The sequence below is a fragment of the Hylobates moloch genome, unplaced genomic scaffold, assembly GCF_009828535.3.
Source record: "Hylobates moloch isolate HMO894 unplaced genomic scaffold, HMol_V3 SCAFFOLD_22, whole genome shotgun sequence".
Taxonomy (NCBI): Eukaryota; Metazoa; Chordata; class Mammalia; order Primates; family Hylobatidae; genus Hylobates; species Hylobates moloch.
In genome coordinates this window covers 364,086-385,008 of record NW_026652297.1, presented here as the reverse complement: position 1 = coordinate 385,008, position 20,923 = coordinate 364,086, and the positions used below count along the sequence as shown (strand labels likewise).

Sequence of the window (20,923 nt, the reverse complement as noted above, 5' to 3'; positions counted from 1 at the left end):
GTTACCTCTGCCACCTGGGTCCTATGTTGAAGCGATTCTCCTGCCTTAGCCTCCCAAGTAGCGGGAATTACAGGCATGTGTCACGATGCCCAGCTAATTTTCATATTTTTAGTAGAGATGGGGTTTTACCATATTGGCCAGGCTGGTTTCAAACTGCTGACCTCCTGTGATCCACCCGCCTCAGCCTCCCAAAGTGCTGGGATTACAGGCATGAGCCACCACACCCAACTGGATATATTGATTTCTTTTCTTTTGGGTATATACCCAGTAGTGGGATTCCAGATCGTAAGGTAGCTCTATTTTTAGTTTTTTGAGGAACTTCCAAACTGTTCTCCATAGTGGTTGTACTAATGTACATTCCCACCAAGAGTGTACAAGAATTCCCTTTTCTCCACATCCTCTCCAGCATTTATTATTGCCTATCTTTTGGTTAAAAGCCATTTTAACTGGTGTGAGGTTATATCTCATTGTAGTCTTGATTTGCATTTCTCTGATGATCATGATGTTAGGCACCTTTTCATATACTTGTTTGCCATTTGTATGTCTTCTTTGGAGAAATGTCTATTCAAATCTCTTGCCAGTTTTTAAATTGGACTATTCTGTTTTTTCCTATAGAGTTCTTTGAGTTCCTTATATATTCTGGTTACTAATCTCTTGTCAGATGGATAGTTTTCAGATATTTTCTCCTATTCTTTGGGTTGTCTGTTCACTTTGTTGATTGTTTCCTTGCTGTGCAGAAGCTTTTTAACTTGATGTGATCCCATCTGTCCATTTTTGCTTTGGTTGGCTGTGCTTGTGGGGTATTACTCAAGAAATTTTTACCCAGACCAGTGTCCTGGAGAGTTTCTTCAATGTTTTCTTATAGTAGTTTCATAGTTTGAGGTCTTAGACTTACCTCTTTAATCCATTTTGATTTGATTTTTGTACATGGCAAAAGATAGGGGACTAGTTTCATTCTTCTGCTTATGGATATCCAATTTTGCCAGAACCATTTATTGATGAGACTGTCTTTTCTCCAGTGTTTATTCTTGGCACTTTTGTTGACAATAAGTTCACTGTAGGTGTATGGATTTGTTTCTGGGTTCTCTATTCTGTTCCATTGGTCTGTGTGTCTGTTTTTATGCCAGTACCATGCTGTTTTGGTTACTATAGCTCCATTGTATAATTTAAAATCAAGTAATGTGATTCCTCCAGTTTTGTTCTTGTTGCTCAGGATTGCTTTGGCTGTTCTGGGTCTTTTGTGATTTTATATAAATTTTAGGATTTTTTTTGTTTGTTTCTGTGAAGAACACCATCGGTATTTTGATAGGGATTACATTGAATCTGTAGCTTGCTTTGACTAATATGGACATTTTAACAATATTGAACAATCCATGAACATGCAATATCTTTCCAGTTTTTTGCATCCTCTTCAATTTCTTTCATCAGTGTTTTATAGTTTTTGTTGTAGAGATGTTTTATTTCTTTTGTTAATTCCTAGGTATTTAATTTTATTTGTGGCTCTTATAAATGGGATTACTTTTTTTATTTCTTTTTCAGATTGTCCACCTTTGGCATATAGAAATGCTACTGGTTTTCGTATGTTGATTTTATGTCCTGCAACTTTACTGAATTTATCAGTTCTAAGAGTTTTCTGATGGAGTCTTTGGATTTTTCTAAGTATAAAATCATACCACCTGTAAACAAGGATAATTTGACTTCTTCCTTTCCAATTTGTATGCCTTTTATTTCTTTTTCTTGTCCATTTGCTCTAAGTAGCACTTCCAGTACTATGTTGAGTAATAGTGGTGAAAGTGAGCATCCTTGTTGTGTTCCAGATCTTAGAGGAAAGCTTTGGGTTTTTCCCCATCCAGTATCATATTAGCTGAGAGTCTGTCACATATTGCTTTTATTATATTGAGGTATGTTCCTTCTATACCTAGTTTTTTGAGGGTTTTTAACCATGAAGGATGTTGAATTTTATAAAATGCTTTTTCAACGTCAATTGAAATGATCTTCTGGTTTTTGTTCTTTATTCTGTTGATATGATGTATCACACTGATTGATTTGCATGTGTTGAACCATTCATGCATCCCAGAGATAAATCCAACTTGGTAATGATGAATGATCTTTTTAATGTGTTGTTGAACTTGGTTTGCTAGTATTTTGTTGGGTTTTTTTGGAAATATATTTTTGCATCAATATTCATCAGAGATATTAGCCTGTTGTTTTCTTTTTTTGATATTTCTATGTCTGGTTTTAGTATCAGAGTAATACTGGCCTCATAGAATGAGTTTGGAAGTTTCTCTACTCCTTTATTTTTCAGAATAATTTAAATAGGATTGGCATTGGTTCTTCTTTAAATGTTGGTTAGAACTCAGCAGTGAAGCCATCAGGTCCTGAGTTTTTCTTTACTAAACGGCTTTTTATTACAGCTTCGATCTTGTTACTTGTTATTGGTCTGTTCACGTTTTGGATTTCTTCATGGTTCAGTTTTGATGGTTGAATGTGTCTGGGAATTTATTCACTTTCTCTAGATTTTCCAATTTATTGGCATGTACTTGCTCATAGTAACCACTAATGTTATTTTGAATTTCTGTGGTGTCAGTTGTAATGTTTCCCTTTTCATTTCTGATTTTATTTATTTGGGTCTTCTCCCTTTTTTTCTTCATTAGTCTGGCTAAAGGTTTGTCAATTTTGTTTATCTTTCCAAAAGATAAACAACCTCTTGTTTCATTGATCTTTTTTATTTTCTTCATCCCAGATTCATTTATTTTGGCTCTGCTCTTTATTATTTCTTTTCTTCTACTAATTTGAGTTTGTTTGCCATTTTCTAGTTAAGATGCACCATTAGATTATTACTTTGAAGTTTTTCTTCTTTTTTGATGTAGGTGCTGCCGAGACCAGCTCGGTTAAGGAGACCCTAACCCAGTGGCACTAGAGGAATTAAAGACATACACACACACAGAAATATAGAAGTGCAAAGTGGGAAATCAGGGGTCTCACAGCCTTCAGAGCTGAGATCCCCAAACAAAGATTTACCCACATATTTATTAACAGCAAACCAGTCATTAGCATTGTTTCTATAGATACTAAATTAACTAAAAGTATCCCTTATGGGAAGCTAAGGGAAGGGCCGAATTAAAGGAATAGGTTGGGCTAGTTAACTGCAGCAGGAACATGCCCTTAAGACACAGATCGCTCATGCTATTGTTTGTGGCTTAAGAATGCCTTTAAGTGGTTTTCCACCCTGGGCAGACCAGGTGTTCCTTGCTCTCATTCCTGTAAACCCACAACCTTCCAGCTTGGGCGTTAGGGCCATTATGAACATGTTACAGTGCTGCAGAGATTTTGTTTATGGCCAGTTTTGGGGCCAGTTTATGGCCAGATTTTGGGGGGCTTGTTCCCAACATGTCTCCCTTCTTTGATTTGCAAAGAGATAAAAGCAAGGGCAGCTTTGTCATGGTGAGGTGAGCTACTTCTCGCAGGAGTCAGAATCCACATCTGCAGACTATACAGAGACAAACGACATAGATTAAAAGCACAGTCATCATTGAAATCACAGAGCTTCCAAGTGTTTTTATCCATTTTAATGGGTTACTAGCTGCTAATTTGTCTGCAGCTCCTTTAAGCACTCCAGTTCCTGGCATTAAGGTCAGGTGTGCCTGGGATGCTTTAAATATTTGTTCTTTAATCTTGCAATATCCAAAGACAAGTTTGTAGAGTGTCTTTGTAGACGGTTTTTATTTTTTCCTAAATTTTGATCTTATTAAGTGCTATTAATAGTTTCCACAAATCCTTATGTCTGGCTCCCACAACGAGCCCTATCATTTGAGGTTGAGGTGCCACTATACCACCATGGTTCCAGATAATAGGAACTTTTGCCGTACTTTTTGCCATTTCTACCATCTGACCATTTTGTTCAGATCATCTGAATATAGTGTGGCCGTGGCATGCAGACGGAGAGGTGCAATTCAAGCTAAACATCCCCTTAGGGGACCAATTGATAATGATTCCATAGGAATCGTTGTGTGGCACCTCTGCCTGTTCTGCAAAGCAATCTTCCTAAACAGGTATGTTCATTTTTTCTAACTGGGTCCAATCCTGTTTACAAATAGGTTTTTGAGGGCGTATGCCTCAATTATAGGAGCAGATTTATTACGTTAAATACTGAGATCAGAAAGCATGTGTAACTGTGTTGTAGAGTGATTACATCCAGGCATTATTACCGGCCCTTATTGAAAGAATACTCACGACAGTGGTGATAACCGCTATCATAGCTACCATTAAATTATTCATTGTGACTGGCTGTCCCGCTTTCCTCAGGTTTTCTTCCGCCATCTGTGACAGCTTCTTGATCTGTCCGCAGGTGGGTGGCTGTGTTCGACGGGTGTTGCTCGTGACAGTTGGGGTCCTCCTCAGTATCAGTCTCGACATGGCTGCAACCGAGCGGTCCTCGGGATCCTCCCAGAGTCTCTTCCTCGGCATCTGTCTCATGATAAGGTTTCAGGTGTCTTGCTGGTATCCAAATCGGCTGTTGATTTTGGCCTGGAGAAATACAAGCATAACCTCTACCCCAAGTTATTATTTTACCTATTTCCCAACTTTTTGTTATTGGATCTCTCCACCAAATCAGTTGTTCTGCTTCTGCCTTTGCAGCTGGTTTCTGTAGATGCTGTTCAGCTGCTGATAACATTTGTCATTTGGGCAGGCTCAAAAAATTTGAAGTTAATAATGCTAGGTTCAGTTGCATCTGTGGGGTTCCATATTCTCTATCTCCCCATTTCTGCTTTTGCAACTGCTGTTTTAGGGAGAGATTCATTCTTTCCACTGTGGCTTGTCCTTGAGAATTGTATGGGATACCAGTAATGTGTTTAATATTCCATATAGAGAAAAATGTAGCTAGAGCTTGGCTAGTATAGCCTGGGGCATTCTCTGTTTTAATAGAAGCTGGAATGCCCATCACTGCAAAACACTGCAAAAAGTGACGTTTAACACGGGCAGAAGACTCTCCTGATTGGCATGTAGCCCAGACACAGTGAGAAAAGGTGTCCACACATACATGTACATAAGCTAGTCTCCCAGACGAGGGAACACGTGTGACATCCATTTGCCAAAGAGAGTTAGGTTGCAGTCCTCGAGGGTTAACTCCTCCTGTGAAAGGTGAGGAATGTACCATTTGGCAAGTTGGGCGTCGCTGGATAATAGCTTTAGCCTCTTTCCAGGTAATGCTGTATCTGCGTTTGAGACCAGAGGCATTAACATGGGTTGAATTGTGAAAATGTCTAGCATTAGATATTGCAATGGCAACTAGGGGATCAGCCATTTGATTCCCTTCAGTCAAAGGTCCTGGAAGAGGTGTATGAGCCCTAATGTGAGTTATGTAAAAAGGGTGCATTGTACTCCTAACTGCTATTTGCAGTTGGGTAAATAAAGTCATCAGTTGTTCATCTGTATGAAATCGTAACTGAGCATTTTCAGTTAACCATGTGGAGTGAACCGCATATGAAGAATCAGAAATCACATTAATAGGCATATCAAAAGCAGTCAATACCTCAATTACAGCTACAAGCTCCGCTTTTTGAGCTGAAGTATAGGACGTCTGGAAAACTTTACCTTTTGATTCAAAATAAGAAGCTTTACCATTACGAGACCCATCTGTAAAAACATTCTCAGCACCTTCAATTGGTTTAAATTTAGTTATTTTAGAGAGAATCCAGTTAGTTAATTTCAAAAACTGAAACAGCTTCGTTTTAGGAAAATGATTATTGAGAATACCCACAAAGTCAGCTAAATGGGCTTGCCAAGTAAGACTATTTACAAAAGCTTGCTGTATTTGTGCCTTTGTGAGAGGGACAATAATTTTTCCAGGATCATATCCATGTAGTTTAACAATCCGAGTTCTCCCAATCCCTATCATTGTAGCGATTTGATCTAAATAAGGAGTTAGAGTCCGTGAATTAGCATGTGGAAGAAAAAGCCACTCTACTCAGTCCTGTTCTTGGACAATAACACCAGCAGGTGAATGCAGAGTTGAAAAAATTAGCAAATCTTCTCTGGATCTATTCTATGTATTTGAGCTTTATGGACTTGCTTCTCAATCAATTGTAACTCTGCCTCAGCCTCCTTTGTTAATTGCCGAGGGCTAGTGAGACTAGGATTTGCTCTAAGGATAGAAAACAGATTACTCATGGCATAGGTAGGAATGCCTAGAGCAGGTCGTATCCAATTAATGTCCCCTAGTAATTTTTGAAAGTCATTTAATGTTTTTAGTTGATCCCTATGTATGGTTACTTTTTTTTTTTTTAATTTGTTTTTTTTTAAATTATACTTTAGGTTTTAGGGTACATGTGCACAATGTGCAGGTTTGTTACATATGTATCCATGTGCCATGTTGATTTCCTGCACCCATTTGCTAATCATTCAGCATTAGGAGATATACCTAATGCTGTCTCCTCCGCCCATGCGCACCCCACAACAGTCCCCGGAATGTGATGTTCCCCTTCCTGTGTCCATGAGTTCTCATTGTTCAATTCCCACCTATGAGTGAGAACATGCGGTGTTTGGTTTTTTGTCCTTGCGATAGTTTACTGAGAATGATGTTTTCCAGTTTCATCCATGTCCCTACAAAGGACACGAACTCATCATTTTTTGTGGCTGCATAGTATTCCATGGTGTATATGTGCCACATTTTCTTAATCCAGTCTATCGTTGTTGGACATTTGGGTTGGTTCCAAGTCTTTGCTATTGTGAATAGTGCCGCAATAAACATACATGTGCATGTGTCTTTATAGCAGCATGATTTATACTCCTTTGGGTATATACCCAATAATGGGATGGCTGGGTCAAATGGTATTTCTAGTTCTAGATCCCTGAGGAATCGCCACACTGACTTCCACAATGGTTGAACTAGTTTACAGTCCCACCAACAGTGTAAAAGTGTTCCTATTTCTCCACATCCTCTCCAGCACCTGTTGTTTCCTGATTTTTTAATGATGGCCATTCTAACTGGTGTGAGATGGTATCTCACTGTGGTTTTGATTTGCATTTCTCTGATGGCCAGTGATGATGAGCATTTCTTCATGTGTTTTTTGGCTGCATAAATGTCTTCTTTTGAGAAGTGTCTGTTCATGTCCTTTGCCCACTTTTTGATGGGGTTGTTTGTTTTTTTCTTGTAAATTTGTTTGAGTTCATTGTAGATTCTGGATATTAGCCCTTTGTCAGATGTTTTTGTGGCACAATGGTAGTGTCATTTACTCGGGTCCCCAAGTAGGAGCAGGGAGTAGTAGTCTGAATTTTGTCAGGAGCTATAATTAAACCAGTGTGAGAAATCGAATTTTGCAAGTGGTCATATAACGCTTAGCAGGCTGCAGGTTGTTTACTGCAGGAATTGTAAATGCAAACCATTCACAGTCTTACTCAGCTAAAGGGATAGTAAAGAAACAGTCTTTTAAATCTATGACTATTAAAGGAATTGATGGCTTTTAAGTCAGTTAACATTCTCCATTTACCTGATTTTTTATTAATTACGAAAACTGGAGAATTCCAAGGGGAAAATGTTGGAGCTATGTGCCCATTTTCTAATTGTTCAGCAAGTAATTTCTCTAAAGCCTCCGATTTTTCTTTACTTAGTGGCCATTGTTCTATCCAAATTGGCTTATCTGTTAACCATTTTAAAGGTATAGGTTCTGGAGGCTTAACAATGGCCGCCATCAAAAATTATTTCCTAATCTTTGGCGAGAACTTTGTTTTTCCACTTGAAGTGGTTCTTTCGAATCTTGCAATTTTTTTCTAGTCCCATACCAGGGACATACCCCATTTCATGAATCATATGTTGATTTTGAGGGCTATATAATTGTTCTGGAATTAGAACTTGTGCTCCCCATTGTTGTAATAAATCTCTTCCCCATAAATTTATAGGTACAGAAGTTATAATTGGTTGAATAGTGCCAGGTTGTCCATCGGGCCCCTCACAATGCAAAATATAACTTTTATATACTTCAGCGGCTTTACCAGCTCCAACTATGTTCAATTGAGCGGACTGAATTGGCCACGTGGACAGCCAGTGCTATAGAGAAATGATTGAAATGTCTGTTCCTGTATCTCCCAAACCTTTAAATTTCCTTCCCGGAATAATTATTTCACAGATAGGGCGTTTATCAGTAATTTGGTTTACCTAGTAAGCTGCTTTGCCTTGTTTATTTGTGCTTCCAAATCCTCCTGTTTGTTTAATTTCACTTTTTGCCATTCCCACATACGGCACAGTCAGGAGCTGTGCTATGCGCTCTCCTGGCTCTGCTTTCCGGGGAACAGAAGTAGATATAACAATTTGAATTTCCCCATTGTAATCTAAATCAATGACTCCTGTATGTATTTGTACGCCTTTTAAACCTAAACTAGGCCTTCCTAGAAGTAATCCTATTGTCCTCGCTGGCAAGGGTCCACAGACTCCTGTTGGGACCTTTTGCGGGGGTTCCCCAGGCAGAAGGCTCACAGTTTTTGTGCAGCATAAATCTACTGCAGCTCTACCGGCTGTGGTGGGGGACAGACATTGTACAGGGGTGAGGGAGTGGCCTGAGCTGGAAATGCCCTGGTTTAGAACGGGGCCTGGGACGGGCCCCTCGTGGTGTTTCCCGAAATCGGGTTCCCATCTTTATCAAACTTAGAGTGACACTGACGAGTCCAGTGTTTTCCTTTTTTACATGTTGGACCTATTTCAGACTCAACAGTTTTCCTTTTTCCCCTATCTGGCGGCCTGACTCGCTAATTTTTTCTACATTCTTTTTTAGTATGAATAGCTTGTTTAAATTCTTTGAGTAATTTAAAAGGAAAAGGCTCAAATGTAACTGTAATATTTCCCTGATGATCTGGGGGGGTTGTTCTAACAGGGAACTGCCAAGCCTCTAAATCACCGTCTTGTCTAGCTTGCTGAATTCCTGCCTGAATAGAACTAAGAGCCGTCGCTCGAGGTGCCGCTCGAACAGTCACTGGGGCAACTACTTTTCGCCCAATGTCCTCTGGAAAAGAAAGAGCCAGGGGGTCATTTTCTTCAAAATAATAAGGAGGGGGTGCAGAAGGGTAGGGATGAACCTCTCCTTCCTTTGCCGCTTTAGCTTTAGCTGGCAAATAAACATGCTCTGTAACCTCTTCTGTTACTTCACTATTCTCTTGTTCCTCCTCATTATCAGTGTGAAAAAGTTCTAAGGTGAAACGAACCAGACCCCATACCTGTCCCATTGTTACCCTGAGGCGTCCGAGCTCCCCTTCTTACTCACCACGGGTACTGCTTTAAGAGTACTCGGGTGTCCTCCAGCTAGTCTTCCGTTCCAACCATCGCTTTGGCGACCCTTTGACCTGGATTCGAGCCCCCACGAATGGACGCCACTTGCTGAGACCAGCTCGGTCGGGGAGACCCTAACCCAAGGGCGCTAGAGGAATTAAAGACACATACACAGAAATATAGAGGTGTGAAGTGGGAAATCGGGTCTCACAGCCTTCGGAGCTGAGAGCCCCAAACAGAGATTTACCCACATATTTATTAACAGCAAACTAGGCATTAGCATTGTTTCCATAGATATTAAGTTAACTAAAAGTATCCCTTATGGGAAACTAAGGGAAGGGCCGAATTAAAGGAGTAGGTTGGGCTAGTTAACTGCAGCAGGAGCATGTTCTTAAGGCACAGATCGCTCATGCTATTGTTTGTGGCTTAAGAATGCCTTTAAGGGGTTTTCTACCCTGGGCAGGCCAGGTGTTCCTTGCCCTCATTCCCATAAACCCACAACCTTCCAGCTTGGGTGTTAGGGCCATTATGAACCTGTTATAGTGCTGCAGAGATTTTGTTTATGGCCCGTTTGGGGGCCAGTTTATGGCCAGATTTTGGGGGGCTTGCTCCCAACAAGGTGCTGATAGCTTTAAACTTCCCTCTTAGTAGTGCTTGCACTGTATCCCATAGGTTTTGTTATGTTGTGTTTCTGCTATTTGTTTCAAGAAACTTTTCAGTTTCCTTCTTAATTTCTTCATTGACTTTGACCCCACTGGTCATTCAGGAGCATATTTAATCTCCACGTGTTTGTGTCATTTCCAAAATTCCTCCTGTTTTCTAGTTTTATTGAAAGATGCTTGACATTGTGGTAAAAAATGCTGGATATTTCAAATTTTTTGAGTATTTTAAGACTTATTTGTGACCTAACATATGGTCTATCCTTGAGAATAATCCATGTGCTAAGGGCAATATGTGTATTCTGTAGCCTTTGGATGAAATGTTCCGTAAATATCTATTAGGTCCATTTGTTCTATTAGGTCATCCTTAGTGTAGGTTAAGTCCAATGTTTCTTTGTTGAGTTTCTGTCTGGGAGATCTGTCCAGTGCTGAAAGTGGGATGTTGAAGTCTCCAACTGTTATTGTATTGAGGTCTCTCTCTCTCTCTTTGAGACAAGGTCTTGCTCTGTTATCCAGGCTGGAGTGGAGTGGTGCGATCTCAGCCCACTGCAGCCTCGACCTTACAGGCTCAAGTGATCCTCCTGCCTCAGCCCTCTGATTAGCTGGGACTATAGGCATGCACCACCATGCCTGGCTAATTTTTGTATTTTTTTGTAGAGACAGGATTTTGCTATGTTCCCAGGTCGGTCTCAAACTCCTGGGCTCCAGAAACCCACCCACCTGGACCTCCCAAAGTGCTGGGATTATAGGCATGAGCTATTGTGCCTAGCCTGAGGTCTATCTCTTTAGCTATAATAATATTTGCTTTACATATTTGGGTGTTCCAGTGTTGGGTACATGTATATTTATAATTGTTATATCCTTTTGCTAGACTGACCCCTTTATTATTATGTAATAGCGATCTCTGTCTCTTATAGTTTTTGTCTTAAAATCTATTTTTTCTAATGTAAGTATAGCTACTACTTCTGCTCTTTTTTGGTTTCCATTGGCATGGAATATCTTTTTCCATCCATTTATTCTCAGTCTGTGTATCTTTATAGATGAAGTGTGTTTCTTGTAGGCAACAGATCATTGGGTCTTATTTTTTCATGCATTTAGCCACTCTATGTCCTTTTATTGGAGAGTTTAGTTTATTTACATTCATTGTTATTACTGATAAGTTGGGACTTACTCCTGCCATCTTGTCATTTGTTTTCTGGTTGTTTTGCGGTCTTCTTTTACTTTTTCCCTTCCTTCCTTGTCTTCCCCTTAGTGAAGGTTATTTTCTCTGGTGGTATGACTTAATTTCTTGCTTTTTATTTTTTGTGTATCTGTTGTGTGTTTTTCAATTCAAGGCTACCATGAGGCTTGCAAATATTATTAATGTCTTATAATCCATTATTTATTTTATTTTTATTTATTTATTTTTTGAGACAGATTTTCACTCTTGTTGCCCAGGCTGGAGTGCAATGGTGTGATCTTGGCTCACTGCAACCTCCACCTCCTAAGTGATTCTCCTGCCTCAGCCTTCCAAGTAGCTGGGATTACAGGCATGTGCCACCACGCCCGGCTAATTTTGTATTTTTAGTAGAGACGGGCTTTCTCCATGTTGATCAGACTGGTCTCAAACTTCTGACCTCAGGTGATCTGCCCACCTCAACCTCCTAGAGTGCTGGGATTACAGGCGCGAGCCACTGCACCTGGCATAACCCATTATTTTAAACTGATGACAACTTAACACTGATTGCATAAACAAACATGCAAAAAGGAAACTAATAAAAACTGTACACTTTAACTTCATCCCTCTGCTTTTTAACTTTTTGTTGTTTCTCTTTATGTCTTATTGTACTATGTCTTGAAAAGTTGTTGTAGTTATTATTTATATTGGCTTATCATAACACTGTAATTGTGGCATGTGGGAGTTTACATGCCACAATTACAGTGTTACAATATTCTGTGTTTTTCTGTATGCCTACTATTACCAGTGAGTTTTGTATCTTCAGATGATTTCTTCTTGCCATTAACATCCTCTCTTCTTTCAGCTGGAAGAACTCCTTTTAGCATTTCCTGTAGGACAGGTCTGGTGTTGAAATCTCAGCTTTTGTTTATCTGGGAAGATCTTTATTTCTCCTTCATGCTTGAAGGATATTTTTGCCAGATACAGTGTTCTAGGGTAAAAGTTTCTTTCCCTCAGCACTTTAAATATATCATTACCACTTTCTCCTAGCCTGTAAGGTTTTCACTGAAAGGCCAGCTGCTAGATTTATTGGAGCTCCATTGTATGTTTTTTTTTTTTTCTTTTCTCGCTGCTTTTAGGATCCTTTCTTTATCCTTGACCTTTGGGAGTTTTGTTATTAGATGCCTTGAGGTAGTCTTCTTTTGGTTCAATCTGCTTGGTGTTCTATAATCTTCTTGTACTTGAACGTTGATATCTTTCTCTAGGTTTGGCAAGTTTTCTGTTATTATTCCTTTGAATAAACTTTCTATCCTTATCTCTTTCTCTACATCTTCTTTAAGGCCAATAGCTCTAAGATTTTTCCCTTTTGAGGCTATTTGCTAGATCTTGCAGGTGTGCTTCGTTTTGTTGTTGTTGTTCTTTTTTCTTTTGTTTCCTCTGAGTATTTTCAAATAGGCTGTCTTCAAGCTCATTAATTCTTTCTTCTGTCTGATCAATTCTGTTAAGAGACTCTAATGCATTCTTTAGTATCCAGTTGCATTTTCCAACTGTAGAGTTTCTGCTTGATTGTTTGTAATTATTTCAGTCTCTTTGTTAAATTTATCTGATAGAATGCTGAATTCCTTCTCTGTGTTATCTTGAATTTCCTTGAGTTTCGTCAACATAGCTCTTTTGAATTCCCTGTCTGAAAGGTCACATATCTCTGTTTCTCCAGGATTGGTCCCTGGTACCTTATTTAATTCTTTTGATGAGGCCATGTTTTCCTGCATGATCTTGATGCTTTTAGATGTTTGTTGGTGTTTGGGCATTGACAAGCTAGGTATTTATTATAGTCTTCACAATCTGGGCTTGTTTGTGCCTGTCCTTCTTCAGAAGGCTTTCCAGATATTTGAAGGAATTTGAGCCCCAAGTCCAATAATGCTGTGGTTTTTGCAGATTCATAGAAATACCACCTTGGTGGTCTTGGATAATAAAGATCTGGAAGAATTCTCTGGATTACAAGGCAAAGATTTGTTCTTTTTCCTCACTTTCTCCCAAACAAATGGAGTCTCTTTTTCTGTGCTGAGCCACCTTGAACTGGAGTGTGTTGATGTAAGCACCCCTCTGGCCATTACTACTGGGACTGCTGGGTCAGACTTGAAGCCAGCACAGCACAAGGTCTTGCCCAAGGCCCGCTGTAACCACTACATGGCTGCCACCTGTGTTCACTCAAGGCCCTAGGGCTCTACAGTCAGCAGGTGGTGAAGCCAGCCAGGTTTGTGTCCTCCCCTTCAGGGTGGCAAGTCCCCCCAGGTCCCAGGTGGGTCCAGACATGTTGTCTGGAAGCCAGGGATTGGAACAAAAAGCCTTAGAGATTTCTTAGCACTTTGGGAGTCCAAGGTGGGTGGATCACCTGAGGCCAGGAGTTTGATACCAGCCTGGCCAACATGGCGAAACCCATCAAGAGGACAGGGACCATGTTGTATGTGTTGTTCACCACCGTATCCACAGCACTTAGCACACAATAAGTATTTGTTTAAATAAAATTAAATTTTAGCTGGGTGTGGTGGCTCACATCTGTAATCCCAGCATTTTGGAAGGCTGAGGTGGGAGGATCACTTGAGGCCAGGAGTTCCAGACCAGCCTGGATAACATGGCGAAACCCTGTCTTTACTAAAAAATACAAAAATTAGCCGGGTGTGCTTGTGTACGCCTGTGATCCCACCTATTCAGGAGGCTGAGGTGGGAGAATTGCTTGAACCTCAGAGGCAGAGGTTGCGGTAAGCCGAGATCATGCCACTGCATTCCAGCCTGAGCGACAGAGCAGACTCTCTCAAAAAGCAAAAAACAAAAAACCTTAGAGATTTGCCTGATGTTCTATTCTGCAGCTATGCTGGCACTCAAACCACAATACAAAGTCCTTCCTGCTCTTCTCTCCTTTTTCCACAGGCAGGAGGCGTCTTCCTGTGGCCACCATCACAAGTCATTCTTACATACACAGATGTTAGTATAGTAATGCAGCAAGGAATTCCCAGGGAAATCGTTTTTTTTTTCTTGTATTTCTTCTGTAGCTTTGCCAAACGAACAAAACAAACAAGACCCCAAGGTCACTGATCCAAATCTGAATCAGTGAAACGGTCTGATGAAACACTTTTTTTTTTTTTTTTTTGAGATGAGGTCTCTCTGTGTTGCCCAGGATGGTCTCTAACTCCTGGGCTCATGTAATCCTGCCGCCTCCACCACCTGAGTAGCTGGGACTACAGGCTAATGGAACACTTTGGTAAGATAAATCATAATCTGCTAGGAACTTTCTTCTGTTCAGTCCTTAAAATCTGAAGATGTTTAGAACAGATGGGCTTTTTGATGTAGCTCTCCAGAGGTAATTATTTTCTTTTTAAAACAGCTAGGATCATTCTCTTACTGATCAGACATATGCTTCTCCAGCCTCGTACAATCTCCCCTGTCCTCTGAGGGCTGCCGATTGTCTCTGTCCTCTTACCTTCACCATCTTAGAAGGAAGAGCCAAGTCTACGTGGGTGATATGGTACAGTGAACAACATGGTTACTAAAGAGCTAGGTTTTAAGCCACCCCATTAAGCCTGAACTGATGTGGAATAGTCACAAGAACGTAAGTCAGGGACATTAAGAAACCCTTTGCTGTAATCTACCATACCGGTTATTGCCCAGGGTGGAGCATGTAATCATATTTTTTATAACAATCTGATTACATTTTCTGCCATTTTTTATTGGGAATTTGAACATTGCAGGTTAACTCATAAAACTGAAAGGGCAAGATAAACATAAGATACAATATATTTAATTAAGATAGCAAAACCTTTCTGTACTTTCTTACAGTTGCTTACAGGAGATCTGGAGCAGATCTTCAACTTGCTAATGTTCAGTTAGGCCCAGATTTGGTATTTGGAAGAGGCAGTTTATTAGAATAATAGTGCTCCTACTCAAGGAAGAAACAGCATCTATAATACTCAGTGTGATCAGGAACTTGACTTTAATGAAATTTCAAATAGAAGTAAATTTGACTGACTTTATCATGTGGACCAATTCTAGCCAAATATTGTGGATTTGAGATTAGGACCAGAAAACTCAGGGTCTACTTCTGATGACAGTACCCCAGGAGGATCTGGTCTTTCTACTCTGTGCTTGGAATGAACCAGGTGAGATGTTTGGGTCCCAGCCAGATTCTTGGGATCATTGTAGATTCACACAGACTTAAATGACTTCATCTTATCACCCATAGAAATAAGGATGAACCATGGCCGATTCATTTCATTCTACTTGTTGAAGTGAATAGGACTGTAGGATCAAAGTTAAAGACTGTAATGAAGATCACACACTGAACTGTCTTATCAAGTAAGGCCCAGATTTACCTTTATAGACTTAACTCACTCTTTGCTTTTTTTTTTTTTTTTTAAGGCTACAACTGAGGTGGAAATTAAGAAGAAAGGCCCTGGATCTCTTTTAGTTTCCATGGACCAATTAGCCTCCTACGGGCGGAAGGACAGAATCAACAGTATAATGAGTGTTGTTACAAATACGCTAGTAGAAGGTATGTGCCCTATGATGTCAGTCCAACCTGCTGAGATACAAATATGTAATGTGCATGGTAAATATAATCCCTGTCCCTTGGTCTGAGTTTTGCAAAGACTGTCTCTGAGCTTTAGGTATGGAACCTATTCATATATAGAAACTAGAATCACAAATTCTCTTCCTAAATTTACATGCAGAGAATCAAATATATGGGCTTCAGATATGCTGCCAGCATTGTACACAGGTAGGTAAGAGATAGGAAAGGACCTGCATGAGTGACCTAGAAGAACTCAAGACCCCTGTCATTGTCATCATGAGGAGTCGGGTGCTGTAAGGCATAAAGGAATGTAGATTGAAGAACTGCAAAGATATAAAATCATAGAATTTCCTTCATGGCCTCTACCCCAAAACATACCTTCCTTTTTTCCTTTTTAACTACTTACAGCCCTTTTGGTTTTCCCTTAAGGAAGAATGTACTGTGCGTTTTGATTGCACCTAGTTCTGTCTCTCTTCAAACACCCCCACATATCCATAAATAAATTTGATGTGTGACTAGGTAAGTTGAAACCCTTCTTACTTTGAGTGCTCCATGCCACAGAGAAAGAGCAACCACTGTTGAATCATAGCACGTCTGCAGTAATGTTGCTGTCAGTGCCTGAGTTCTCTGTATTAGGTGGGTTCTCTATGACACAACCTGGCGTGCTGAGGAATACCTGAAGATTTTCCATTAGGCCACAGTCCCCCTAGCAAAAATCAGCTCCTCTCCAGTTGTGGTCTGTAGTCCAGGATCTGCATGCTTTCTTTAGAGGTAAATTCAGTGACAGATTTCCTCTCCCAAGATTCTGATTGATTCTGCACCTATCTTCTTCATTGGATTTATGTTGATTTAGCTGAGTTGTCTCATTGTAGATCTAGACTATTCTTGAGGCCTCAAATTGCTGTTCTTCAGAATGCAGATGCCCGGAATAACCAAAGTCCCTGAGACAGGAAAACTCAAAATGGTCCCGGTATCCTTGAGACAAGTTATTTTTTTAGTCATTTAAACCCAGTGCCACTTCTACTCTGTGTGTATGTATATGTGTGTGTGTGTATGTGTGTGTTGGGGAGGGGGTTGCAGTGGAGGGAGAGTCCCTAGAAAAGAATTCTCTAAGGGTGCGTACTTCCCCACATACGTGCAAAGAATGAGACTATAACTAGACTGACCTTGAGAATATATCAAGTAAAAAAATGAATTAACTGCTTTCGTCTGCCTTAACAACCTCCATTTATTCCTGTTTTCTTTAATTACCATCGAGGTTACTGTCTGATAGAACATCTTCAAGCTTTGTAGCTTATACTTTGAGATTGTGGGCAAATAACTGCAGGTCCTAAGAATTCCAAGCTAAGAAATCTTAGCCTAAGAACTTTAGCTAATTTTATTATTCACATAGAGACCAAGACAAGATTTCTCTGGGTATCTGTGGCAGTTGAGAAAGAAAAACTAACAACCTCCAACAGGTACATTTTATTATTGGTAGAGACATCAGAACAGCAGAACTATCGATATAGTGCAACAGTTATTTATGTATTACTGCATTGGCTTAGCATAGGTCCCAGCAAAAGTAGATGCTCAAACAATGTTTGTCAAGCGGACATTGGCTGTGCTTAGAATGGTAGGAGTGCTGGTGCTGCAGGGCTCCTTTCGGAGGCCTTAGAGCTTTCATCCCTTTACCGAATTGGATACAAACCATTGGGACATTTTAAAATTCTCTTTTCTCCCTCTTCTCCCTGTTCTTTCTCTTTCTGTCCTGCTGTGCTTATTCTCCACCCTTTACCCACCATCACACACATTAAAAAAAAAATAGATGTAAGAGTAGCTCAGGAGACAGAGACAGATGTAGTTGTGTTCCTGAGTAGGAAGATATTATTCCAGTTCTTTGTCCTCTTTCCTAAGCCCTGATTTTCACATAGTTGTATCTGTCCTGCCATTTCCTGCTCAGGCATTCCTCCTATCCTCTCCCCTTGTATTTGACCCTTTTGTTGAAGCTGATGGGACAGAACTGCTATAAGCAAAGAGCAATGAATGGCTGACCGGAATCACGTAAGAGGGAATGAAACATCCATGTCTGTTTAACCATTGGTCCCTCTGTATTTAATGCTTGCTACAGCATTAAAAGCCAGCATTGAATGAATTGCAGTTCTTGCTCTCAGACTTTCAGTTAGGAAACTTTGACATTATTTTAATCCAAAGATTAAAATAATTATTATTTAAAACCCAAGAGGCAGGCTATGACTTACCTAATAGTTTAAAAACCACAGTGGAGAATTCCAGAATCCTGTCAAGAATTAGAAAACCCTGCCTGTTCTGCCCCACCCCATCCTACTGCAAACATGCTTACCAGGATCCAACACATTTAGTAGAGTTCACCACTAGCAGAGCTATAAGCTTTGGGGATATTTCAGAGGACTGGGCGTGGGGTGTAGGTAGAGTAGTGTAGTCTCACTCTTCAAAGCAGTAAAGCTGTGGGAGAAGGGGAGATCATGGTGAAGTAAGAAAGAGGAAGTAGTGATGTACTTGACATTATTGATTTTCAATATCAAGGAAGTACTTGACATTATTGATTCTCAGGTAAAACAATTCCAAAAACTCCCCCAGAGGTAACTGGCCGTAGCTATTGCTGCCACTATTTATCTATTCTTTTATTCAACTGACCAGCATCAAGTGTCAGTATAGTTACTTGGCTGATATCAGCCTTTCCTGTGTGGCAGTAACCTTAGTGAGGGTGGGGGCTCTTCATCAGTGTATCCTCTGTGCCTAGCACATTGCAGGTGCTTAAAAGTTGTTGAATTGAGTTGAGAGAAGCTCCTGCCTTCAGAAACCTCATGGTCTACCAAAGCCACTATCTTGGTGAAATTGTGAGGTCCTTTCTGAAAACAATTCCCAGTACCCCTGAGGTTGAGACCTAGAGTAACTCTCTGAAAATGTCCAAAAGCAGAGTAAGAGAAACCCCACAAACCTTTGGACATCTCACCCCTACATGTTAACCCATTCCCCCACGCCAAATACTGGGCCATTCCAGGCATGTGGAACCAGTAACAGTTTGCAAAGTCATAAGTCACTTGATAAGCCTGCTTATTCCCCGAATGATCTTTTCTAGCTCCTGAAGCTTCACATTGTCTTGCTTTTTGTAGGCGTAAAAGATTATCCTGAGGATCTTCCCTTCTCAGTAAATGTGGCTAAGAGATGTCTGGTATCCCTAGAGGAATTTTCTTGGTGCCCTGTAGGGCAGGAAAACCCCTTTTTGCTGTGTGGCAAGACTCAAGACCTAGTTCATTTTAAAACATTACAATTGTGTCAACTGTCATAAATGTGAACAGTCGCAGCTTCAGCCTCCACGTGCCAATGAGCAGCAGTCGTTTGGAGAAGGGAGGAGATAAAAAAGGGAACGGAACTAAATTTCCAAATATGTACTGTAAGAATTTATGGAAATAAGAGAACCTTGTCATTTTCTTTTTTGGGGGAGAAAACTATATTTACCTTAGGAAGGGAGGGAGTTCTCTGAGGAAGAAGCCACAGCAGATTTTCCTCACAGACTTCCTTTCCCACGCAGCCTCCCACGTGGCGCTTACAGGGGTCCTTAAATCTGAAAAACCAAGGCAACCATTTTCTTAGCAACCAGGGAACCAATCAGAAACTCAGCCAAAACCACCTTGTCTAAAATAAAGCATCGCCATCCAGCTGGTTGGAAAAGGGAACGTAGGTTAATTTAAGGCAGCCATCTTGGTTTTGGTGAAATGTTAGGGAATTTTTTTTTTTTTTCCTTAAATGATTTGGTAGTGTCAGCAGAATTGGGCAGGGAGAGAGTAGCTGTTACAGCCAACCCTGTGGAATCAATACCTCACATTCTGACAGGTTTTCAAAGTTCACCTCTTAAAAAGCATCCTCTTAGCTCGGGATCCTTGGAATTTTGTAATCCTGACAGTTGTATTTCATGCTTAATTTGAGGAGAGCTTTGTTATGTACGGCTTCATACCTAGATTGTTGTAACTGCCAGTTGAGTGTCTGTCTTTGATATCTGATAATTCTTTTGAATCTTTGCTTTGGAAATGACCTTTGAGATCGTCTAGTCCAATGATTTTTCAGTCTGTTTGTATCAGAGTCCTGGAATTCTAGGGGAGTGCCTCAGGAGAGGAAGAAATTATCCGAGTGGGCTCCTGCTTCATCTAGGGCAATTCCTGGTGTGTTTTATGTATTGGGGGTCATGTGAGATCTTGTTTAAAAATAACACATTCTGTTTCTAAAAGAGACAGAGAAGATAAGACAAAGGAGAGAAAGAAAAAGGAAAGAAGATGATGATCCAGGGAGGGAAGGAGGAAGAAGCTGTAGAAAGAAAGAGAAGAGCAAAGGATGAGAGCAGGAAAGGGCAAAGGAGCAAGAAAGAAGGAGACAGGAGGAGACAGAACAAGGAATGAAGGGTGAAAAGGGGAGAGGAATGTGACTTGTATTTCTAACTCAACCATGAGCTGTGAACTTGTTAAGGGTGGAGACAGTAACTTGTACTTCTTTGAGAACGTAGCAGATGTGTTTTACATGGTGGCTTGGTTGATGATGCTGGTTCTGCTAATGAAGATAATAATAATAGCAAACACTTCCATGGCACTTTCTATCTGCCAGGGTATTCTGGGGCACTTTGTATATATTTTAGCTCTTTAATTCTCACAGCAAATCAAAGTAACTTGTTCAAGGTCCCACAGTTAGCAAGTGGCTGAGCTAATACTTGAACTCAAATATGTCTGGCTTGAGTCCATACTTTTGATGGCTTCTCTGACAATAACTGAATAATACAGTGTATAATAGAATACCTACCATTTATTGAGGATTTACCCTGTGCCAGATACTGTGGTGACTGCTTTACACCAGCATCTAATTTAATCAAACTCACATAAAAATGAGGTTACAGGACTCATTCAGTCCTATAACCTGTGAAGTAGATGCCTTGTTTTACAGCTGAGGCAGCTGAGCAGAGAAGTCAGTTACCTTGCCTGGGATCACACAACTTGTAAGCATTCAAGCCAGTTGAGGCCAGGGAGTGAGACCTGAGAGGCCAAGCTCTTGACCTCTGTGCTCTACTCCCATAACTGATGGCTTGAGTTTCATTTATAACTAGATCATTATTAACAGGGAGGCAACTTGTATAGATCATGCTTCCTCTCCACCTTAGAGAGAAGGAAAACACTTAGGAATGTCAGCACTCAAACAACTTGATTCCATATTAATAACAGTGATAATGACTGTGAGAGTGAGTAGCGTGTCCCCCTGGTTTTCTTGCTGTGATTGAGGGG

General features: G+C 40.4%; 1 protein-coding gene across 1 annotated transcript in view; it reads left to right on the top strand.

The window, feature by feature from the left end:
- SCN8A (sodium voltage-gated channel alpha subunit 8) overlaps nt 1-20,923 on the top strand; it is a 156,138-nt gene that overhangs the window by 66,881 nt on the left and 68,334 nt on the right. The window contains exon 12 of the mRNA XM_058433740.1: nt 15,488-15,620. Within this exon, the coding sequence (XP_058289723.1) occupies nt 15,488-15,620 (133 nt within the window). The remainder of the gene's footprint in view (nt 1-15,487; nt 15,621-20,923) is intronic.